General features: G+C 39.5%; 1 protein-coding gene across 1 annotated transcript; it reads left to right on the top strand.

Annotated features, from left to right (window-relative positions):
- The first annotated feature begins 4449 nt into the window (after positions 1–4449).
- Positions 4450–16726, top strand: PSKH2 (protein serine kinase H2). The gene is given in 5 exon segments (XM_053558665.1): positions 4450–4540; positions 4543–4633; positions 9636–10138; positions 10141–10274; positions 16406–16726. Coding segments are annotated over 5 exon segments (1140 nt in total).
- Positions 16727–17347: the final 621 nt, after the last annotated feature.

Raw genomic sequence — 17347 nt, 5'->3', positions numbered from 1 at the left:
CTATTACCTAGCAACTGAACATTTCCTTGCAGGATGTTTTATTTGAAATTATGTGAGTTCATGGTTATCTTAGACCTTTACAACATTTATAAAATGAAGGGGAAGTCTCTAAAAAAATGAAATGGAAGTGAATATAAAGAACTTATGGTAAAAGCAAAGAAGTTGATCACAAAGGGGCTTGGTGCCCGTAGTCCAGTGGTTAGGGCACCAGCCACATATACCAGTGCTGGCAGGTTCGAACCCAGCCCAGGCCTACAAAACAATAATGATATAAACAGCAAAAAAATAGCAGGGCGTTGTGATGGGCTCCCGGCTACCTGGGAGGCTGAGGCAGGAGAATTGCTTAAGCCCAAGAGTCGAGTCTGAGGTTGCTGTGCGCTGTAACGCCAGGACATTCAACTGAGGGCTACTATCATAGTGAGACTCTATCTCAAAAAAAAAAAGTTGATCACAAAGGCATAAATATATTTAAATATATATAGACAGATAAACATGTCAATTCTTATTGAGTTAGTCTGATAATAGTTTTAATGTCATTTGGATTATAGAACTAAAAAATGTATAGAGATCTTCCATTGTTTTTAATACTTGGTTAGACACAAAGATTTAGGTCCTCAAAAGGCCAAAAGGCCAACAGGCTTATTATCTAGTTATCATTATAGTGACTGCATAAAACAAAAAGAGAGAAGGCCAGGCTTGGAAGGGATTCCAATGTTCAAGTCCAGTCATACTCTGCTTTAATATCATTTTCCTCAGCAAGGCAAAGTGCTACCTAGACTCCCCTCAGCCAGCTTTGGTGGTAGACAGCCTGCAACCTCCTAAGCATAATGTCCATCTCTAGATCTGTCTTAGACTTTCAGAATTCCTCTTTATACTGAAATTTCTCATTTAGTCCTCATTCCATTCTGGTGGAAGCCAGCCTCCTGGTAGTCACACCGTTGTGTGCTTTCCTTCCACACAGTACCAGAGTTGTCCTGTACAACCAGCCACATAGGGCCAAAATGATGGAAGTATGCTACTTTGGAGATTAAGTCAGGAGAGACGGAGGCTTCTGTTTCCGGCACTCTCCTGCTATTTTACCGCTCGTGCTTACATCCTTTCCGGCTGTGGGAGAAGCCAGCTGGCGTGCTTCAAGGATGCTCAGGCAGCCCATGGAGAAGCCCACGTGGTGGGGAGTCCTTCTGCCAACAGCCAGCAAGCAACCGAGGCCTGCTAATAGTCACGTGCATGGGCCTGCAAGGGGATTCACTTTCAGTCAAGTGTCACTTTCATGACAACTTCTGCCTCATCTGATTGTTCTGCTCCAACCTCTCCCTCCTGAAACCCTGAGCCCAATCTTCCCTCTTAGATCCTTATGCTTCAGACAATGTGAGAAAATAAATGCTTATTGTTTTAAAGCTGCTAAATTGGAGGGAAATTTGTTTTGGTGCAATAGGTAACTAATGCAACCCCTTAAAACCATGCACTTATATAAGCTAATATTTATTGAGTTATAATACGCTAAGGTGCTATTCTAAATGCTTCACATGAATTGAGTTGTTCACAGCAAACCAATGACATTTGTGTTTTTATTATTTTAATTTCACAGGTAAGAAAACTGAGGGGACAAGGGAGTTAAGTAACTTCCCTAAGGCCACAGAGCTTGTAAATGGTCTTACCTGGACTTGAATCTGGGCAGTCTGATTTTAGAGTCAAGTCCTCAGGAGGCTGCCACCAACTATAGGTCAGAGCTGTAGTCATCTTGAGCAGAGAATCAATTCTTAACCTCACTCCCCTAGTTGACACCAGCCTCAGTTCTTTGCTTTCTGTTAGCTGGAGGCCTCTATTCCTTACCATATGAACTTATTTCATGAGTAATTTAAAAAATGAGATCATGCTATATAGGCCTTTTTTTCCCCTCCCAACAACATATTGTGAATATTTTTCCATGTAACTGAACATATTTCTAGCCATCATTTTTTTAAGGCTTTGGATGCAAATTGCCAACTTGAAAAGGCAGAAATTCTTTAGGCAAATCTGCTAAAATGTAGCAAAACATTCTCTCACTTTATCTTTTTTTCATTTGTACACTGAAACAAGAAAACTTCATTCACTGCCATGCCTGGTGACTTCTTTGAGTCACTATTACAAAGAAGAGAAACTTAAGTTTTTATTTGACAGCAGAGATTTTATCTATAACTTATTACTGTATACTAATATTTATCTTCTTTTTTGTATTTATAAGATAAATCACTAGGAAAACTTGAAATTCTACAAAAGCTAAATGCTCTTTCTTTGGCTCTAAATGTAAATATATGCAAGTTAGCATGAATTATTAACTAGCGTAGTGAAGGAAAAATATTTTCAGTAACCGAAAAACTATTTCAGATTTGTCCGAATTATTGTTGTCCTGTTTTTGTAAGGTGTTGTGATTGTGAGAAATAGAAATAGCCTGGCAACGGTGGCAGGAAAGTGCCAACCATCTCTGAATTTCACACAAAGACATCCCACTTACTGACTCATTATTATTTGTTTATGGGAAGAAAGCTCTGAGAGTGGATTTGCACTGCTGGTTCTCCACCTCAGGGTGTATGTGAAATTGGCTTAAAAGGGCCCCATGCTAGTTGTCATCACAAACACAAATCCTGCACCTTGCGGGAAAGGGAAGTCACTAAGATGAATACCTTCAAACCCATGTTTAATGTTTTCCACTAATACTGTTCATGTAAAAGAGAGGCAAGTTTTCCCTAAATGATAATTTAATCTTTAATAAATTTTTGATTTGATATTAATTCCTTAAATCTTTTCAATAAAATACTCTTTAGGGATTGCATTATAACTTGTGAAGTATATCTTTCACAAATCAAGTTAATTAAATCAATTTATGAAATATAAGGTGAGAGCTATTCTAGAAAATTTCTATAGGTTCAGAATATCTATTGCCTAGGACACATTCTGGGATTTAAATATATATGCCCTTCTAACTCTGCTTTTTAAAAACTGGCTGTAAGTCCAGGCACGGTGGTTCACATCTGTAATTCCAGCACTCTGGGAGGCCAAAGCAGGTGGATTGCTTGAGCTCAGGAGTTTGAGAGCAACCTGAGTAAGAGCTAGACCCTGTCTCCAAAAATAGCCAGGCTTTGTGAAGGGTTTCTGTAGTCCCAGCTACTTTAGAGGCTGAGGCAGGAGGATCACTTGAGCCCAAGAGTTTGAGGTTGCTACGAGTTATGAAGCCATGGCACTCTACCCAAAGCAACATAATGAGACTCTGTTAAAAAAAAAAAAAAATTAAAACTGAGTATAAGATGGAATCTGGCACTGAGTGGAACGATTTTTAAAATATATATGTTTTTTGAGACAGAATTTCATTTCGTTGCCCTCGGTAGAGTACCGTAGTGTCATAGCTCACAGCAACCTCAAACTCCTTGGGCTCAGGCGACTCTCTTGTCTCAGCCTCCTGGAGTAGCTGGGACTACAGGTACCTGACACAATGCCAGTCTATTTTTTAGAGAGGGGGTCTTGCTCTTGCTGAGGCTGGTCTCTAACTTCTCAGCTCAGGCAAATCCACTGGCCTCAGCTTTCCAGAATGCTGGGATTATAGTTGTGAGCCACCACACCTGGTCTGATTTTTAACATACTGTTATGAATGTTACAGCAGACAATCTAGAAAGAATTTGTGACTTTTGGACAATAAGAGCGGTTGAGGTAAGATCTTTTATTTAGAAGCTGGAAGTCAAACCTAATTTCTCTTCAAAGAACACTGTATCACTGAACCGAGTGCTAAATACCATTTTTGTTTATTCAGTTCATTTAAGTGTTATTGGAAACCAATTACAAGCACTAAACATATTGATATAAAAATATAAGTTCATTTCAAACTGGTCTTACGTCTAGAGCTTATTTAAACATTTTTATTGCTTTAATTAGGTTAAAATACATAATTTAAATAACTATAAACAGTTAATTAATATACAAATAGCATGTGGTCTCCAACAATGCTGGAGCAGTCTCCCACATAATGAAGCAATTATGCACAATAAAGAGAAATACAGCAGGAGACTCTATGTACTAGCACACATGTTATTGTACACATTACTTTAGGAACTATTCTTTCTTAGAGATTAGTTAGGTTAAAAGAATATATTCGTGATCATTTTAACATTTGAAAGCTTGGTAAAGATCCTTGAAAGTAAAAATTTCAAATGGATCTGAATCAGCCATGTAAGTTTTTTAGTGAGATAATATCCTTCACAGAGTCATATAATTCTATATATTCACTGCCTCACTTTAGAGATGGTGTAAGTGAAGCCCAGGTTCGTGCCTTCCAGTTCACTTTGCTTTCTCCCGGTCAACTTGTACGTACAGATGAGCGGTCAATGACGGGTGAAAGCAGCCTGGCTCCCGGCAGGCGATCTGTGTTTTTTCTTTCTAACAAAGACCCTCCCAGTGGGGTTTCCGCGGGTAGCGGACATGGGGTGCGGCACCAGCAGGAAGGTGGTTCTGGAGCCGCCCTTGAGGGCCCAGGTCCAGCACGAGGGTCAACGCCCCGGCAGCGCCCGAGGCGCGGGCCTGGGCGGGAGGCAGCGGCACAGGTGGCGCAGAGCATGCAGGTGGCTCGCGTCGGAACCAAGTTCGACCCCCGGCTACTGGCCAGGTAAAACGTGGCGTGGTGGCCGTGGGTCTGGGCAGAAAGATGAACCGCTGACCCACGGGCTTAGCGTTCTCTCCAGCCTGACTCAACTTTGGATAGGTTTTTTTGAGGTTACAGGCCACTGATTCCCCAAATTCTTTCTCTGACCCTTAGAGATTTAAAGCTTCTACAACCCAGCAATGTCTTTTTTCAAAAACCGGGAACTGTCCCTTCCAAACGTTTAAGCAAGAGCTTTAGGCCCAGCGAGGTGCTCAAGCCTGTAATCCTCGCACCGTGGGAGGCGGAAGAGGGGTGGTGGATTGCTTGAGCTCAGGAGTTTGAGACCAGCCTGAGCAAGCATGAGATCCCATCTCAACTAACCGGCGCCTGTAGTCTCAGCTACTCTGGAAGCTAAGCCAAAAGGATGGTTTGAACCCAGGAGTCTGAGGTTGCTGTGAGCTATGATGACTCCATGGCACTCTACCCAAGGTGACAAGAGTGAGACTGGGTCTAAAAAAACAAAAACAAAAACACCCCTCCTCCCCAACTCAGAGCTTCAGGGCCACTGTTTCCCAGTCTCTGTGGGAGTTTAACTTTCCTTTCCATAAGCACCAGTTAGCAAACGCAGATGGCCTAACCCCTATTGCCATACTGAGTCTGGGATAAAGTCTTCCCTGTGTTTTTGTTGCTGTGGTTGAGAGAGTTGCGTTCTGTCGTCCGGAATAGAGAGAGTGCAGTCAGCGGTGGGATCACAGGTCCCTGAGGCTTCCAACTTCTGACTGGGGATCTTACTGCCCAGCCTCCCTAATAGCTGCCACTGCAGGCAGGCCCCAGCCACCATGCCTGGCTAATTTTTATTTTTTTTGTAGACACTGGGTCTCTGTTGCCCAAGCTGCTCTTTAACTCCTGAGCTCAAGCAATCTTCCCCCCTTATTCCCCTAAAGTGCTGGGATTACAGGTGTGAGCCTTGGCAGCTGGGATTACAGGTGTGAGCCTTGGCAACCAGCTTTCCTTGCAGTTTTTCAGGTGTCCAGTACGTTCACTACGTTTTCTCTTTGATGTCTCTGAGCAGAGAGTGCCAGGAAAAGGAGAGCCAAAAAGGTGGGGTGGCTGGTTATTCCCATCCTGTGGGCTGAGGAAGATCAGGGACTCCCAACGCTGGCACAGACTAGGAGGAAAGGGGGTTATAGTGAGGCTGGGTCCCACCAAACATGTTGGGTGAAGGGTCCTCTACTAAATTATAGAAATTGGAATTATAATTCGTGTAATAGAAACGTGCCACTGAGTCAGCCTTATTTATGAGCTATGCCCATCTTTTCTACCATGTGCTGTTTAAAATGTTCCTTAACTTGTCTTCCTCAATTTCTGCCTCTATAAAATGGGATTAATGACAATCTGCATCTCACAAGATTGCTATGAGGATAAAGTAATATGTATAAATTATGCCACACAGTGCATGGGACAAGTCCTCATGTAGATATTAGTGCACTGTTCATTATTGTCTCCAAAATGTACAGGTAAAACCTGGCTGGTCCTAGGTAGAAAATGAGCAAAGTTTGCGGGTTGGTTGGCCTGAGAAATTATTTCCACGTTGTGTTGTGTGAGGAAATCGCAGAATCTCCTTCCTCTCTGGAGTGTTTGGTGGATGGCTCAGCTGGCTTCTAAGGGCACTAGTTCTAGAACCCTACGCTCACTTCATCACAAGTCTGCCCAGAGGCCATGCAGCGCCATTTCCTGGCCTCCTTGAGAACTTTTAGTACAATGACCACTGGAGAATCTGTCCAGTAGCAGCTATGTTTAGAGACAAACAAGGCTGGTTGATGTGACTGAATTTGAATCTGAGTAGATAAGGAGCTTGACAAGACTGAATTGGTTAGGCAGTATATCTGGTTGTCTGCAGTCAGGGAGATGATGTTGCTTCTCTATACCTCTGGTATAGTCTTTATCCTCCCTCCTAATACCTACCCCCCAGGGCAGTCCCAGCCCCTTAGAGTATACAGGAATCATTGAAGCAGGATCTCAACATTATAAGGGTTTCAGAAACTTTAACTCAAGGGTCATCTTTAACAGGTGAGGAATTGAACCCAGAAGGGCAAGAAGTGACTTGTCCCAGTTAATGGCAGAATGGGGCCTAAAGCATAGTTATTTCTCCTCTCCATTGTGAGCCCATCTATAACACTTGCAGAGTAGAGATGATAGAATTTAAATCTGACTGTATTTACTTTTTTTTGGACTTCATTACAATTATGTCTATTAAACAAGCTGTGATATTATTTCCATGTTTCATTATTTTAGTTATGTTAAAAAATTCCCAGTTTGTATCAGCTGAAGTTAAAATAGTATTTCCAATTTACATGATCTCTGGAATAATGTGAAATTTCACTATCCACAAAATTGACTTTGATGGTACCTGTTGAGGGAGGTACCATTCCTCCTTCTTTTGGAGGAAATCAAAAGACCTTGTAAATATATTCTTAATTTTTCAAAATCTATGGCTAATGCAGGAATAATATGTATTCAATAAGTGATCCTTTTTTCAGCATTCATTGCTACCTCCCTCCCCCTGCATTGTGCTAGGCATTTTACAAGGTATAGCCACTCAAGTCATAAAGATGGTCACCATCCATGACCACTGGGTACTCATGAGCAAGGCTACAGCTATAATAATTTGTTATGAGACAAATTGAATAAAAATCTGAGACATTTATTTCCATTATTTAGAATCTTGCCTTAAAGCGTACTGTTTCCAGTACAATGCCACATTACCTACATTTTTTCAAATATTTGGAATATGAAGCTCCCTCCACAGTATTGAATAAAGCTTCTTTTAGTCAGGCAAAAGACTGCATGTCCTTAGAGATGGTAGCTTGTCTGATATCTGATGATTAATTTGATGAACAAATGGGTTTGCTGGCAGTTTTGAGAGCATAGTGATAAATTAGTATTTGCAAAGTACTTTCATCCACATTAGAAGTAATGTAAAATTTGGTCTGCAAAGCAATAAAATTTGAAATGGCTGCGATTATCTTCAAAAACACACTGGAAGTACACGTGAATTTAAAAAAAGCAAAGTTGAAAAGGGAAGAGAAGAAAGAATCGATTTAAGGTTACTAAATTGCTGTCTGTTTTGATAAGGCAATTGGCCAGAAAATTAAATGCACCGTGGAGAACAAAGGTGTTTCCTATAATCTAAAACAGCCAAATGTAATTGTTATTTAGTATGCACAGAAATATAATGAACAAATAAGCAGGCCAAAAAACAAAACAAAACAAACAAACAAACTATAGGAAGAATAAACCCAACAAAAAGAAATAAAACAGTTTAAAGCACATATTGAGCCAGGCACGGTGGCTCAGGCCTGTAATCTTAGCACTGGAGGAGGCTGAAGTGGGTGGATTGCTTGAGCTTAGGAGTTCAAAACCAGCCTGAGCAAGCACAAGACCCCCATCTCTACTAAAAATAGAAAAACTAGCTGGGCATTGTGTAGGCACCTGTAGTCCCAGCTATTTGGGAGACTGATGCAAGAGAATTGCTTGAATCCAGGAGTTTGTCATTTCTGTGAGCTATGATGAGTCCATGGCACTCTAGCCTGGGCAATAAATAGAGTGAGACTCTGTCTCAAAAACAAACAAACAAACAAACAAACAAACAAACAAACCAAACCAAACCACAGATTGATATTTGCATTTCAATCTTTGGTATTGAATATGAGATATATATATAAAAAAAGACTTATCCCTGGGTACTTCCTGGATACACTCCATTCTCTGGCATCCTTCCTTGAGAAAGATTTTCATAAAGTGAGAAGAGTATTAAATTATGATGTTAAGTAAGAAGATCTGGGTTCTAATTCTGACTCTGCAACAGAAACAACTAATTGGCTAACCTGCTCTTCAAATTTCCTCATCTGTAAAATTAGAGGTTGAGTTAAATCATTCTCTAAATAAATTTAACTGTAAAATCATGATCTTAAGTCTAACATTTTCTCAGTATGTCTAAAATAAAGGTAGAGGGTTAAATTTGATAAGATTCTTAAATATTAGTGGATGTTAACATGGATAATTCAGATTTAAAATCCTAGCCTTTGAAATCTGAGCTGACTTTCTGGCCTTTTTGTGAGATAATTAGTTTACACATCATTGACATAGATACCATGTTAAAATTCTCTTTACTGCTTAGAAATTGCAGCTGCACAAAGGTGGGGTGGGGAGAAACTGAGAACACTGTTGGCCTTGGGGTGGCCCTAACACTACTCCCGCCAGCCCTGTGAAACCTATAATAGCACAGCTATGTTCACTTTTTCTTTAATGATAGCTACCGTATATGAAAGGAGCCTGGGCCTGAGCTCACAGTGAAGAAACCAAAGAAACAGTTTGTGCTCTGTCTCCTGACATAGGATTCTCCCTTTTTTGAGAAGTTATAAATAAGAGTAAGTTTTTTTCTTTATTCTCCCCATGTGATATGGTTGCTGTTGAAGAATGATAAAGACAAAGGCTAGCAAAAAGAAAGTGATAAAATGAGCTCCTAAAATTAAGGTAATTTTGGTAAAACACATATGAAAAGGTCAGATTGGAATCTCATGCACTCTAACCAAAATCTATGTGGCCTGAGAAATCACTTAATTTTTTTTTTTTTTAGTCTTAATTTCCTTATCTGAAAAGGGGGGATAGATTTATATCACCTAGTAGAGTTTTATAAGTATAAAATTTTAAAAAGTAAAATGCCTAGCATATACATATATAAAATAATAAATGGTAGTCATTGTTATTAGCATAATAAATGGTTATTGTTATGGTAGTCATTGTTATTAGCACTTTCTGCCAACGAATCGCCTATCTATGAGTTGTCTCCTTTATGAAAGAGGATTTGGGGCAGCTTTCAAAAATAATAAACACAAGTGATAATAATCAAGGAAATCTGGTGGAGGGAGTATCAGGATAGAAAACACAGTATGAAGCATGGACGTAGCTAATTTTGTGAATTATCACTTCAGAGGATAACAGTTTTCATTTTTCTTCTCAGCAGATACGACATCAAGGCTCTTATTGGGAGGGGAAATTTCAGCCGGATTGTCAGGGTAGAACAGAAGACCACCAAGAAGCCTTTTGAAATAAAAGTGGTGGAAACCAGAGCGACAAAAGGCAGAGAAGTGTGTGACTCTGAACTCAGCATCCCGAGGTGGGTTTGCCTTTGTTACATCGTCCAGCTCGTAGAAATCTTTGAGGCCCAAAATCGCGTTTACATGGTGATGGAGCTGGCTACAGGAGGTGAGCTCTTCGACTGACTTATTGCTCAGGGATCCTTTACGGAGCGGGATGCCATCAGAATCCTCTGGATGATTGCTGATGGGATTAGGTATTTGCATGCTTTGCAAATAACTCATAGGGACCTAAACTCTGAAAATCTCTTATACTATCACCCAGGTGCAGAGTCAAAAATTTTAATTACCAATTTTGGTTTGGCACACTCTGGGAACAAAAGTGGTGACTGGATGATGAGGACATTCTGTGGGACCCCAGAGTACATAGCCTCAGTGCCGTGGACATGTGGGCTCTTGGGGTAATTACGTATGTTCTACTGAGTGGATTCCTGCCCTTTGATGATGAAAGCCATACAAGACTTTACAGGAAGATTCTGAAAGGCAAATATAATTACACAGGAGAGGTAAGAGATCATTATGTTATTCCTACTGTGTTAGCCTAGAGTAGGGTTTCTCACCTTGACACTGTTGACATTTAGGGCTGGATGGTTCTTTACTGGGGAGGGGAGGGTGTCTCGGGCATTGTAGGATGTTTACCAGCGTCCTTAGCCTCTACTCACTAGATACCAGCAACACACCTCCTCTAGTTGTGACACCCCAAAACATCTCCAGACGTTGCTAAATGTCCCCTGTAGGGCAGAGAACCATTGGTCTCGAGGTAGCAAGGGCCTTGGTTACTGAGCTGCCTGTAGTTTGCACATGACATGAATGATCAGGTGGTTATGTGAGCTTGTCTGAAGTGTTTTCTTTAATCAGTGTGCAGAGCCTGAGCTGGCTGCCTTAGCTCCTGTGTATTCAGAAGCTCAGCACGATGCTTGGGTGTTTGGTGAAAGATTTTTCTGCCTTAAATCTAGATGATCCAAGCCCCTTTTGTGGTGTAGTGTTTTCTCAGTGGAAGGTTTAGCCTCACAGCTTGTGTAAAATCTTTACCCATTGTTTAAACTTGAAACTCCCAGTGTTTGTAAATGTGTTAATTTTTATTGTTTTGAGTAGGGAAGGAAAGTTTGAGTGTGGGAAGCCTGACAAAGTAGGAAAATTTGTTCTGTGTAGAGCAAATGAGCACATTTATTTTACTTTTAATTTCTCATAAAGAGAAATATTGGTAGTTTGATTATAACTACTTAAAATGTAACATTTGTGGATATAGCAGCAACATAAGCAAAATTAAAGTTAAATAACAAATTTAAATACAATATTTTCTACATGTGACAGAACTTTAGTACTTTATTGTACATGTATATGTTTTGAAAAACTCATACAAATTGATAAATGAGAACTAAAACAGGAAAGTAGAAAGGATGGGAACAAGTCATAATCAATGGAAGACCTGGACGTCTGAAAAATGTACTGGCTAGATTCACTTAACAGCTGTGCCATTTACTAAATAACTCTGGGCAGGTTTTTAATTTCTATGTATCTCAGTTTCTGCATTTGTAAAATGGTAATCATAATGGCATCTACCTCACAGGGTTGCTGCAAAGATCTAATGAGCTAATAATAGATGTAAGTGCTGAGAAAAGTTCCATATGTTGATATGTATAGAATCAGTGTTATTTATATAAAACTGCTATTGTCACTATTAACATGAAGACTAGGACCGCAAGTTTGAATTTTGCTTAAATAAGTTATTAGTTTTATGGGCTCTTTTTGCAGTACAAACTTCATTTATCAAGTGTACCCTTTTCATCTTTTAAATGGAATAGTTAGAAAAGCTTGGTGCTAGAATTCTAACACTAATGAAAAATTATAAGAATTCTTGCCAATGAGTCTGGAATCATGTGTTCTTGTCTAATTATATTCTACTGTTTCACAGTAGTCTTTTTTTGGTATAAAATCAACTGATAATAAAATGACTCTTATAACCGTTTTAGCCAGCTGCTTAATTTTGGTCAGCCTAGTGCATTGCCTGGGAATCTAACCCAATTCCCTAAACTAGTTACTTAGTCAGTTCTTGTATGATTATCAATATTTTGCATAAACTATTACAATAGCCCCATTAATTGGTGTTCATAAAAAGAAGAGAATGAAAATGTTAATGTTTTGTCTCCTGGAGGGGGCGCCATGGACCTCCATGGGGACCCCAGAAATTCATAGTGAGGAGTGCAGGGAAAGAGCTTCTAGTGCCCAAAGCAAGTGGGTGACCCCTAGATAAAGAAAACCCTGAACAAAGAAGTTAATGTGTGAGCTGACACTGAACACTGGAGAGGGAAGTGAGGTCTGCTTGTTAGAGGAGGAAAGAAAGGAGGGAACAGGAAGAGAGGATGAGCTGGAGTAGAGCCTGTGAATGAAGAGCTGGGGAGGAGGTGGGAGGACAGTGCTGGAGAATAATCCAGCAAGTCCTCACCAGGCGGGGCTCAAGTCTGCACAGTACTAAGAGAGCCAGGCTTTTTTTAAAGGGCTAGGACTCAGTCAGCCATTAGAAGATTGTTCATCAGAAAAGTAGAAAGCAATAAAGTCCAACCATTGCTTACTCCTCCCTCTGAAAGCGAGAGTCAAGACATTCATAACATATAAGATACCCTCCCTCTAAATTCCTTTTATTCCTCCAAAGCCAATAAGTAATGCAATTACTAGTATTAAATTTCAGTTTTGTTGGCTCGGCGCCTGTGGCTCAAATGCCTAAGGCGCTAGCCACATACACCTGAGCTGGCAGGTTTGAATTCAGCCCAGGCCCGCCAAACAACGACAGCTGCAAACAAAAAATAAAAAATAGCCAGGCATTGTGCGGGTGCCTGTAGTCCCAACTACTTGGGAGGCAGAGGCAAGAGAATGGCTTGAGCCCAGGAGCTGGAGGTTGCTGTGAGCTGTGATGCCATGGCACTCTACCCAGGGCAATAGCTTGAAGCTCTATCTCAAAAAAAAAAAAAAAAATTCAGTTTTGTACTTCTTTTTTGGTTATTGTTGTTTTATCCAGTTAAGCTTGTCTCATGGGAAAAGACAGAAAATAGGCAAAAGACCCAAAGAGGAAAAGAAAAAGCGGAAAGGAAGCAAAAACACAATCTTTAAATTTAGTATTCTGCTTATGGGCAAAGAAGTAGGAACATCCCTTTCCTCGTGGTCAAACCTCCTTTCACAAATACTGCAATTTACTTGCAACTAAATTAATTGAATGATCTTGGGATAAAAAAAAAAGGTGCTACCTTTCTTTTTACATGGTCCACTTTCTTGTAACACATTTTTTTTGAAAGCACACCTTCATCATGCCTTAGTAAGTGGAATTGGTCTGAGAAGTATTGGATAATTTTCATATCACCTTTCTCTTGAGTACAGTCAATGAATTGTCCACAAAAGGGCCAAGGAGGGAGTTCAGCTGTGAGGATTGAATAGTAACAAGAACACCAACAAAATCTACACAGCCTTTTATATTTTGGAAACCACCTTTCACATCCTTGATCTAATTTTGTCCTACTAACAGTCTTGTGAAAGAGATATGATGACCTCCACTTTTCTGACAAGATATGGAGGCCCTGGAGATGGTGTGCGAGCAGATAGACTGTTCAGTACAGATCCACTGACCTCACACTTTTCCACAGGAAGATAGGGTTACAGTCTGGCCTGGGGACGTGTATATGAGATGCTGAGAAAAGCCAAACCAAGGGGCCTATTTAGGCAAAGTGAGGTTGACCAGACCCATGAAGGAAATTATGGGGAGAGCTTCATTGGACATAAAATGGATGTGAAAGATAGTAAAGGGATTGAACGGTGTCAGTTGGTGCAGAGTGGGGATTCGATTCAACCTATGGTTTCCTATTTGTTTTTGGTTACATTAACACTATTAATTTAAAACTTTGGGGCAAGCACTATTGGTTTTTATTCATGTATAGAATATACATGGGTATGTATATATTTTATACTTCATTAAACATAGACAAAAATAAACTTTAGATTAAGAAGATAAAAATAAAATACAAGTTCATTTTCCTCCTAATATGTAATGTGAAATTGATTCCTAGATATTCTTCAGTTGTTCTTTATGGCTCTAGAATTCTGCAACTTATGTCTTGTGTTTGAATAAGACTGTTTAAATAAAGCTCTTGGCTGAAGAGCTTTTTTTCCAGCACACCAGTTATTTTATTTTCTACAACTGCATTTTCAACATATATTCATTTGAGGTCATCTTAATGAGCTCTTCATATACCTTACCGCACATATTTCATATTCTTTTTAGAAAGATTCAGTTGATTGTCTTAAAATGTTCCAGGGAGCCTTCTCATTTAACCTTCATTTAAATAGTCTTGAGCTCAGATAAATGTGTCTGAATCCAGGGCCAAGTAGATGTCTAGCCAGAACCAGAGGGCATACCATTGTGAATGTCAGCCACTGATGTACTTTGTCTAGACTTGAAGTGTTTACATTTTAGTTTTCTTGTGTTTGAGTATTCAGCAAGTATGCTCATTTATTTTATGACTTCATTTCTGGGATAAAAATTTCTCATATCTCTTTTACCTAAGTAAACTGAAAGGAAAAAAGAAGAGTAGTTCTTTCACTGGTTTCTTTTTATTCAAATTCTGGGTTCAGTTGGGTGTGATGGTATATAGCTGTGGGCCCTGCTACTAGAGAAGCTGAGGCAGGAGGATCACTTGAGCCCAGAAGTTCAAGTCCAGCCTGGGCAGCATTGCTACCAAGACCTCATGTCAGAATAAAAATAAATTGTGGGTTGAGATTGGGGAGTGTGATGTCTAGGTATGAACTCTGATTTTTCCTTACACAAGGGCAAAGATAGTTGGTGGTAAGAATTCCTTATCTTTCTTGAAAGATAACATGTTTTGAATATTCTCATTAGTAGTTCCATCTGTCCATGTCTCTGTTACTGTGGAGACTTTACATATTTTGTATTAACCTGGATGGAGTTGAAGCACATTCTTCTTAGTAAAGTATCACAAGACTGGAAAAGCAAATATCCAGTATACTCAAAGTAATATAAAGCCAGTAGATGATCTAATACACACACCTATGTAGGAGTAAAACTCAATTCAATTCAATTTGAATTGAGGAGGAGAAATGAAGAAGGGCAAGAGGGGAATCAGTGTCTTCCCACTTAATGGGCACAATGTAGGGGTGCATGGCACACCTTTTGGGTTTCGGACACAACTAAAAGATGGAATATACCTAAAAAATTCAAATATTTGACCTGATTGTTTGTGCTTTCACATTAACCTGAAATTAAAGAAAAAAAAAAAGCCTAATTAACCAGAAATTGTGTGTAAGATACAACAAATAAGTGAGTATATGGGCAATTTTTTCAATGTTTCTCCTTTGTAGAGGACAAAGGTTACAAAACTAAGTATGTGCTTTGTTGGTAGTACCAACTTAAAGGTTGAAGCACAAACTATAATTTTAAAGAGTGAGCCAAAGTGAGGACAGCTGCCAGGGAGATGCTTCCACGTTGCCTTGGGAAGTGCTCCAGTTGGCCTTTGTTACAGGCAGGTTTTTAAAGGCAAAGGAGAGCAAGCAGTGGGCTGATACAGAGCTGTTTGACAGGAATTCTTCTTGGTATACAGAAATTACATGGATTAGTGATTGGCTATATTTTGTTGAACTATAGGGTAGGAGTTATGGTGTCCAGCGTACGGCATTTTATGACTGTTTGGTGTCAGTCTAGAGCCCACACAGTAAGGTACTTTAAGAGGTAATTAACTTAAGGAGTGAGATATGACTGCTGTTGCAGTTCAGTGTGGCTCCGCCTGATCATTGAAAGGGGCTGGAATTCCTCAGGTAAGAAGTTTTTATTTCTTTCTCAGTAGGTGATGCAGAAGATACCTTTGAGTACAAAGCTACAGCTCCCATGTGCACAAATGCCACTACAAATTGTGGCTGTTGTGCTTAAAGTATGCACAGTTGTTGTAAATAATTGCCAGAATAAGTCCCTGAAACACCAAATACTTAGCTGTGCATATTGGGCTGTGAATGCTGAAATGCTGAACCTTGACCTTAGTCAACTGGTTGGGAACAGTTGGGCCCTGTGTGTTTGAGGAGGTGTGCTGTGGGGCATCCTTCTCTGAAATGCCCTCTGTCCTTCTCTTCTCTCTCCAGGCTGAGGAGATGGAGGGGTCCCAAGTTTAGAGTAAGCCTTCAAAGGGAGAACAGGGGTAATTTCTGAATCCATCCACTTTTCACTTGCACTCCATCTCATTCTCACAGATACAGGGATGCTGTAAGATGTCCACACTGTGTGGTGAGCACTAACCTGATATTGATTTAGTTTATCAAAAACAGCTGTTTGCCTGGTCCAGCTCCTGTAACTGTGATGTGGGAACTCATATTGCTAACAACAGCACACTGGGCAGACTCTGGAAGAAATTCTCATTCATTGGACATAGAGTTTAGAAGAGAATTTTTTTTTTTTGCCTTTCTCAAAAGTGGATTTTTAGGTTTTCTATGTATATAATGACACAACTTTCAAATTGTCTACTTAAAAACACTTTTTTTGGATTTGCTGGGCATTATTAATCTATGCAATGAAGAATATGATTCTTTGTGTGTATTTTTATTTTATTTATTTTATTTTAGTTTATTTATTTGCTTTTCTTCTCAGCCTTGGACAAGTATTTCCCACTTGGTGAAAGACTTTATAGACAAACTACTGATTCTGGAGGCCAGTCATCGCATGTCAGCTGGCCAGGCCCTGGATCACCCCTGGGTAGTCAACATGGCTGCAGGGTCTTCCAGGAAGAATTTTCAGAGGGCCATTTCCCGGAACCTCCTGCAGAGGGCAGCTTCCCACTCTCAAAGTCCAGGATCTGCACCATCTTCTAAATCATGTTATTCTCACAACTTGAGGCATATATGGAGCAAGAGAAACTTAAGGATAGCAGAATCACCACTATCTGTACCTTTAAAAGCAGATGACCTCTAAAACTGTTTTATCCAATTTTAAGCCAGATAGATCCATTAATCTCTTTGGTACCATTTGATCTGAAAGGACCATTTCCTCAAAATTAGGGTACCCTAATTCTCTAAGGACATATAGTATTGTTGGTGATGTTGACTTTCACTTTGAACAGTTTTTGATATATAAGTTTTCCTATACTTATATTCATTTCCCCAAAATATATTGCTACAAAAGATTGATAGTATAATAAATATTAATTACATTTAGATAACTTGAAATGGTAGAAAGAAAATCTCTTAAGTATTGAATGAATTAAATAAAATGTGATACTATAGGCATAGAGGTTGTGCATATGAAGGAATGATGAATCAGAGACATGGGAGGCATAGTCAATATGGGGAATAAATGTATTTATCCTGAAATTACTGATTTATGTTTAAGGTATAATATACAGTGTTAACTAGGTAATACTCAACATGGTTAAAAATGTCTGTTAATTTTATATTTAGTCTGGAAATATTTATGAAAATTTGTTAATTATAGGGCACATAAAGAACCTTAAGATACAGTTTCTGTCCATCAGAAACTTAAAGTCTAACTGGGACATTAGTCACTGGGGGTTTTGCAGAATCAGTAATTTTTTTT

Source organism: Nycticebus coucang, chromosome 13 (assembly GCF_027406575.1).
Source record: "Nycticebus coucang isolate mNycCou1 chromosome 13, mNycCou1.pri, whole genome shotgun sequence".
Taxonomy (NCBI): Eukaryota; Metazoa; Chordata; class Mammalia; order Primates; family Lorisidae; genus Nycticebus; species Nycticebus coucang.
The sequence above is the reverse complement of the archived record's forward strand: the minus strand, read 5'-3'. Positions and strand labels throughout refer to the sequence as shown.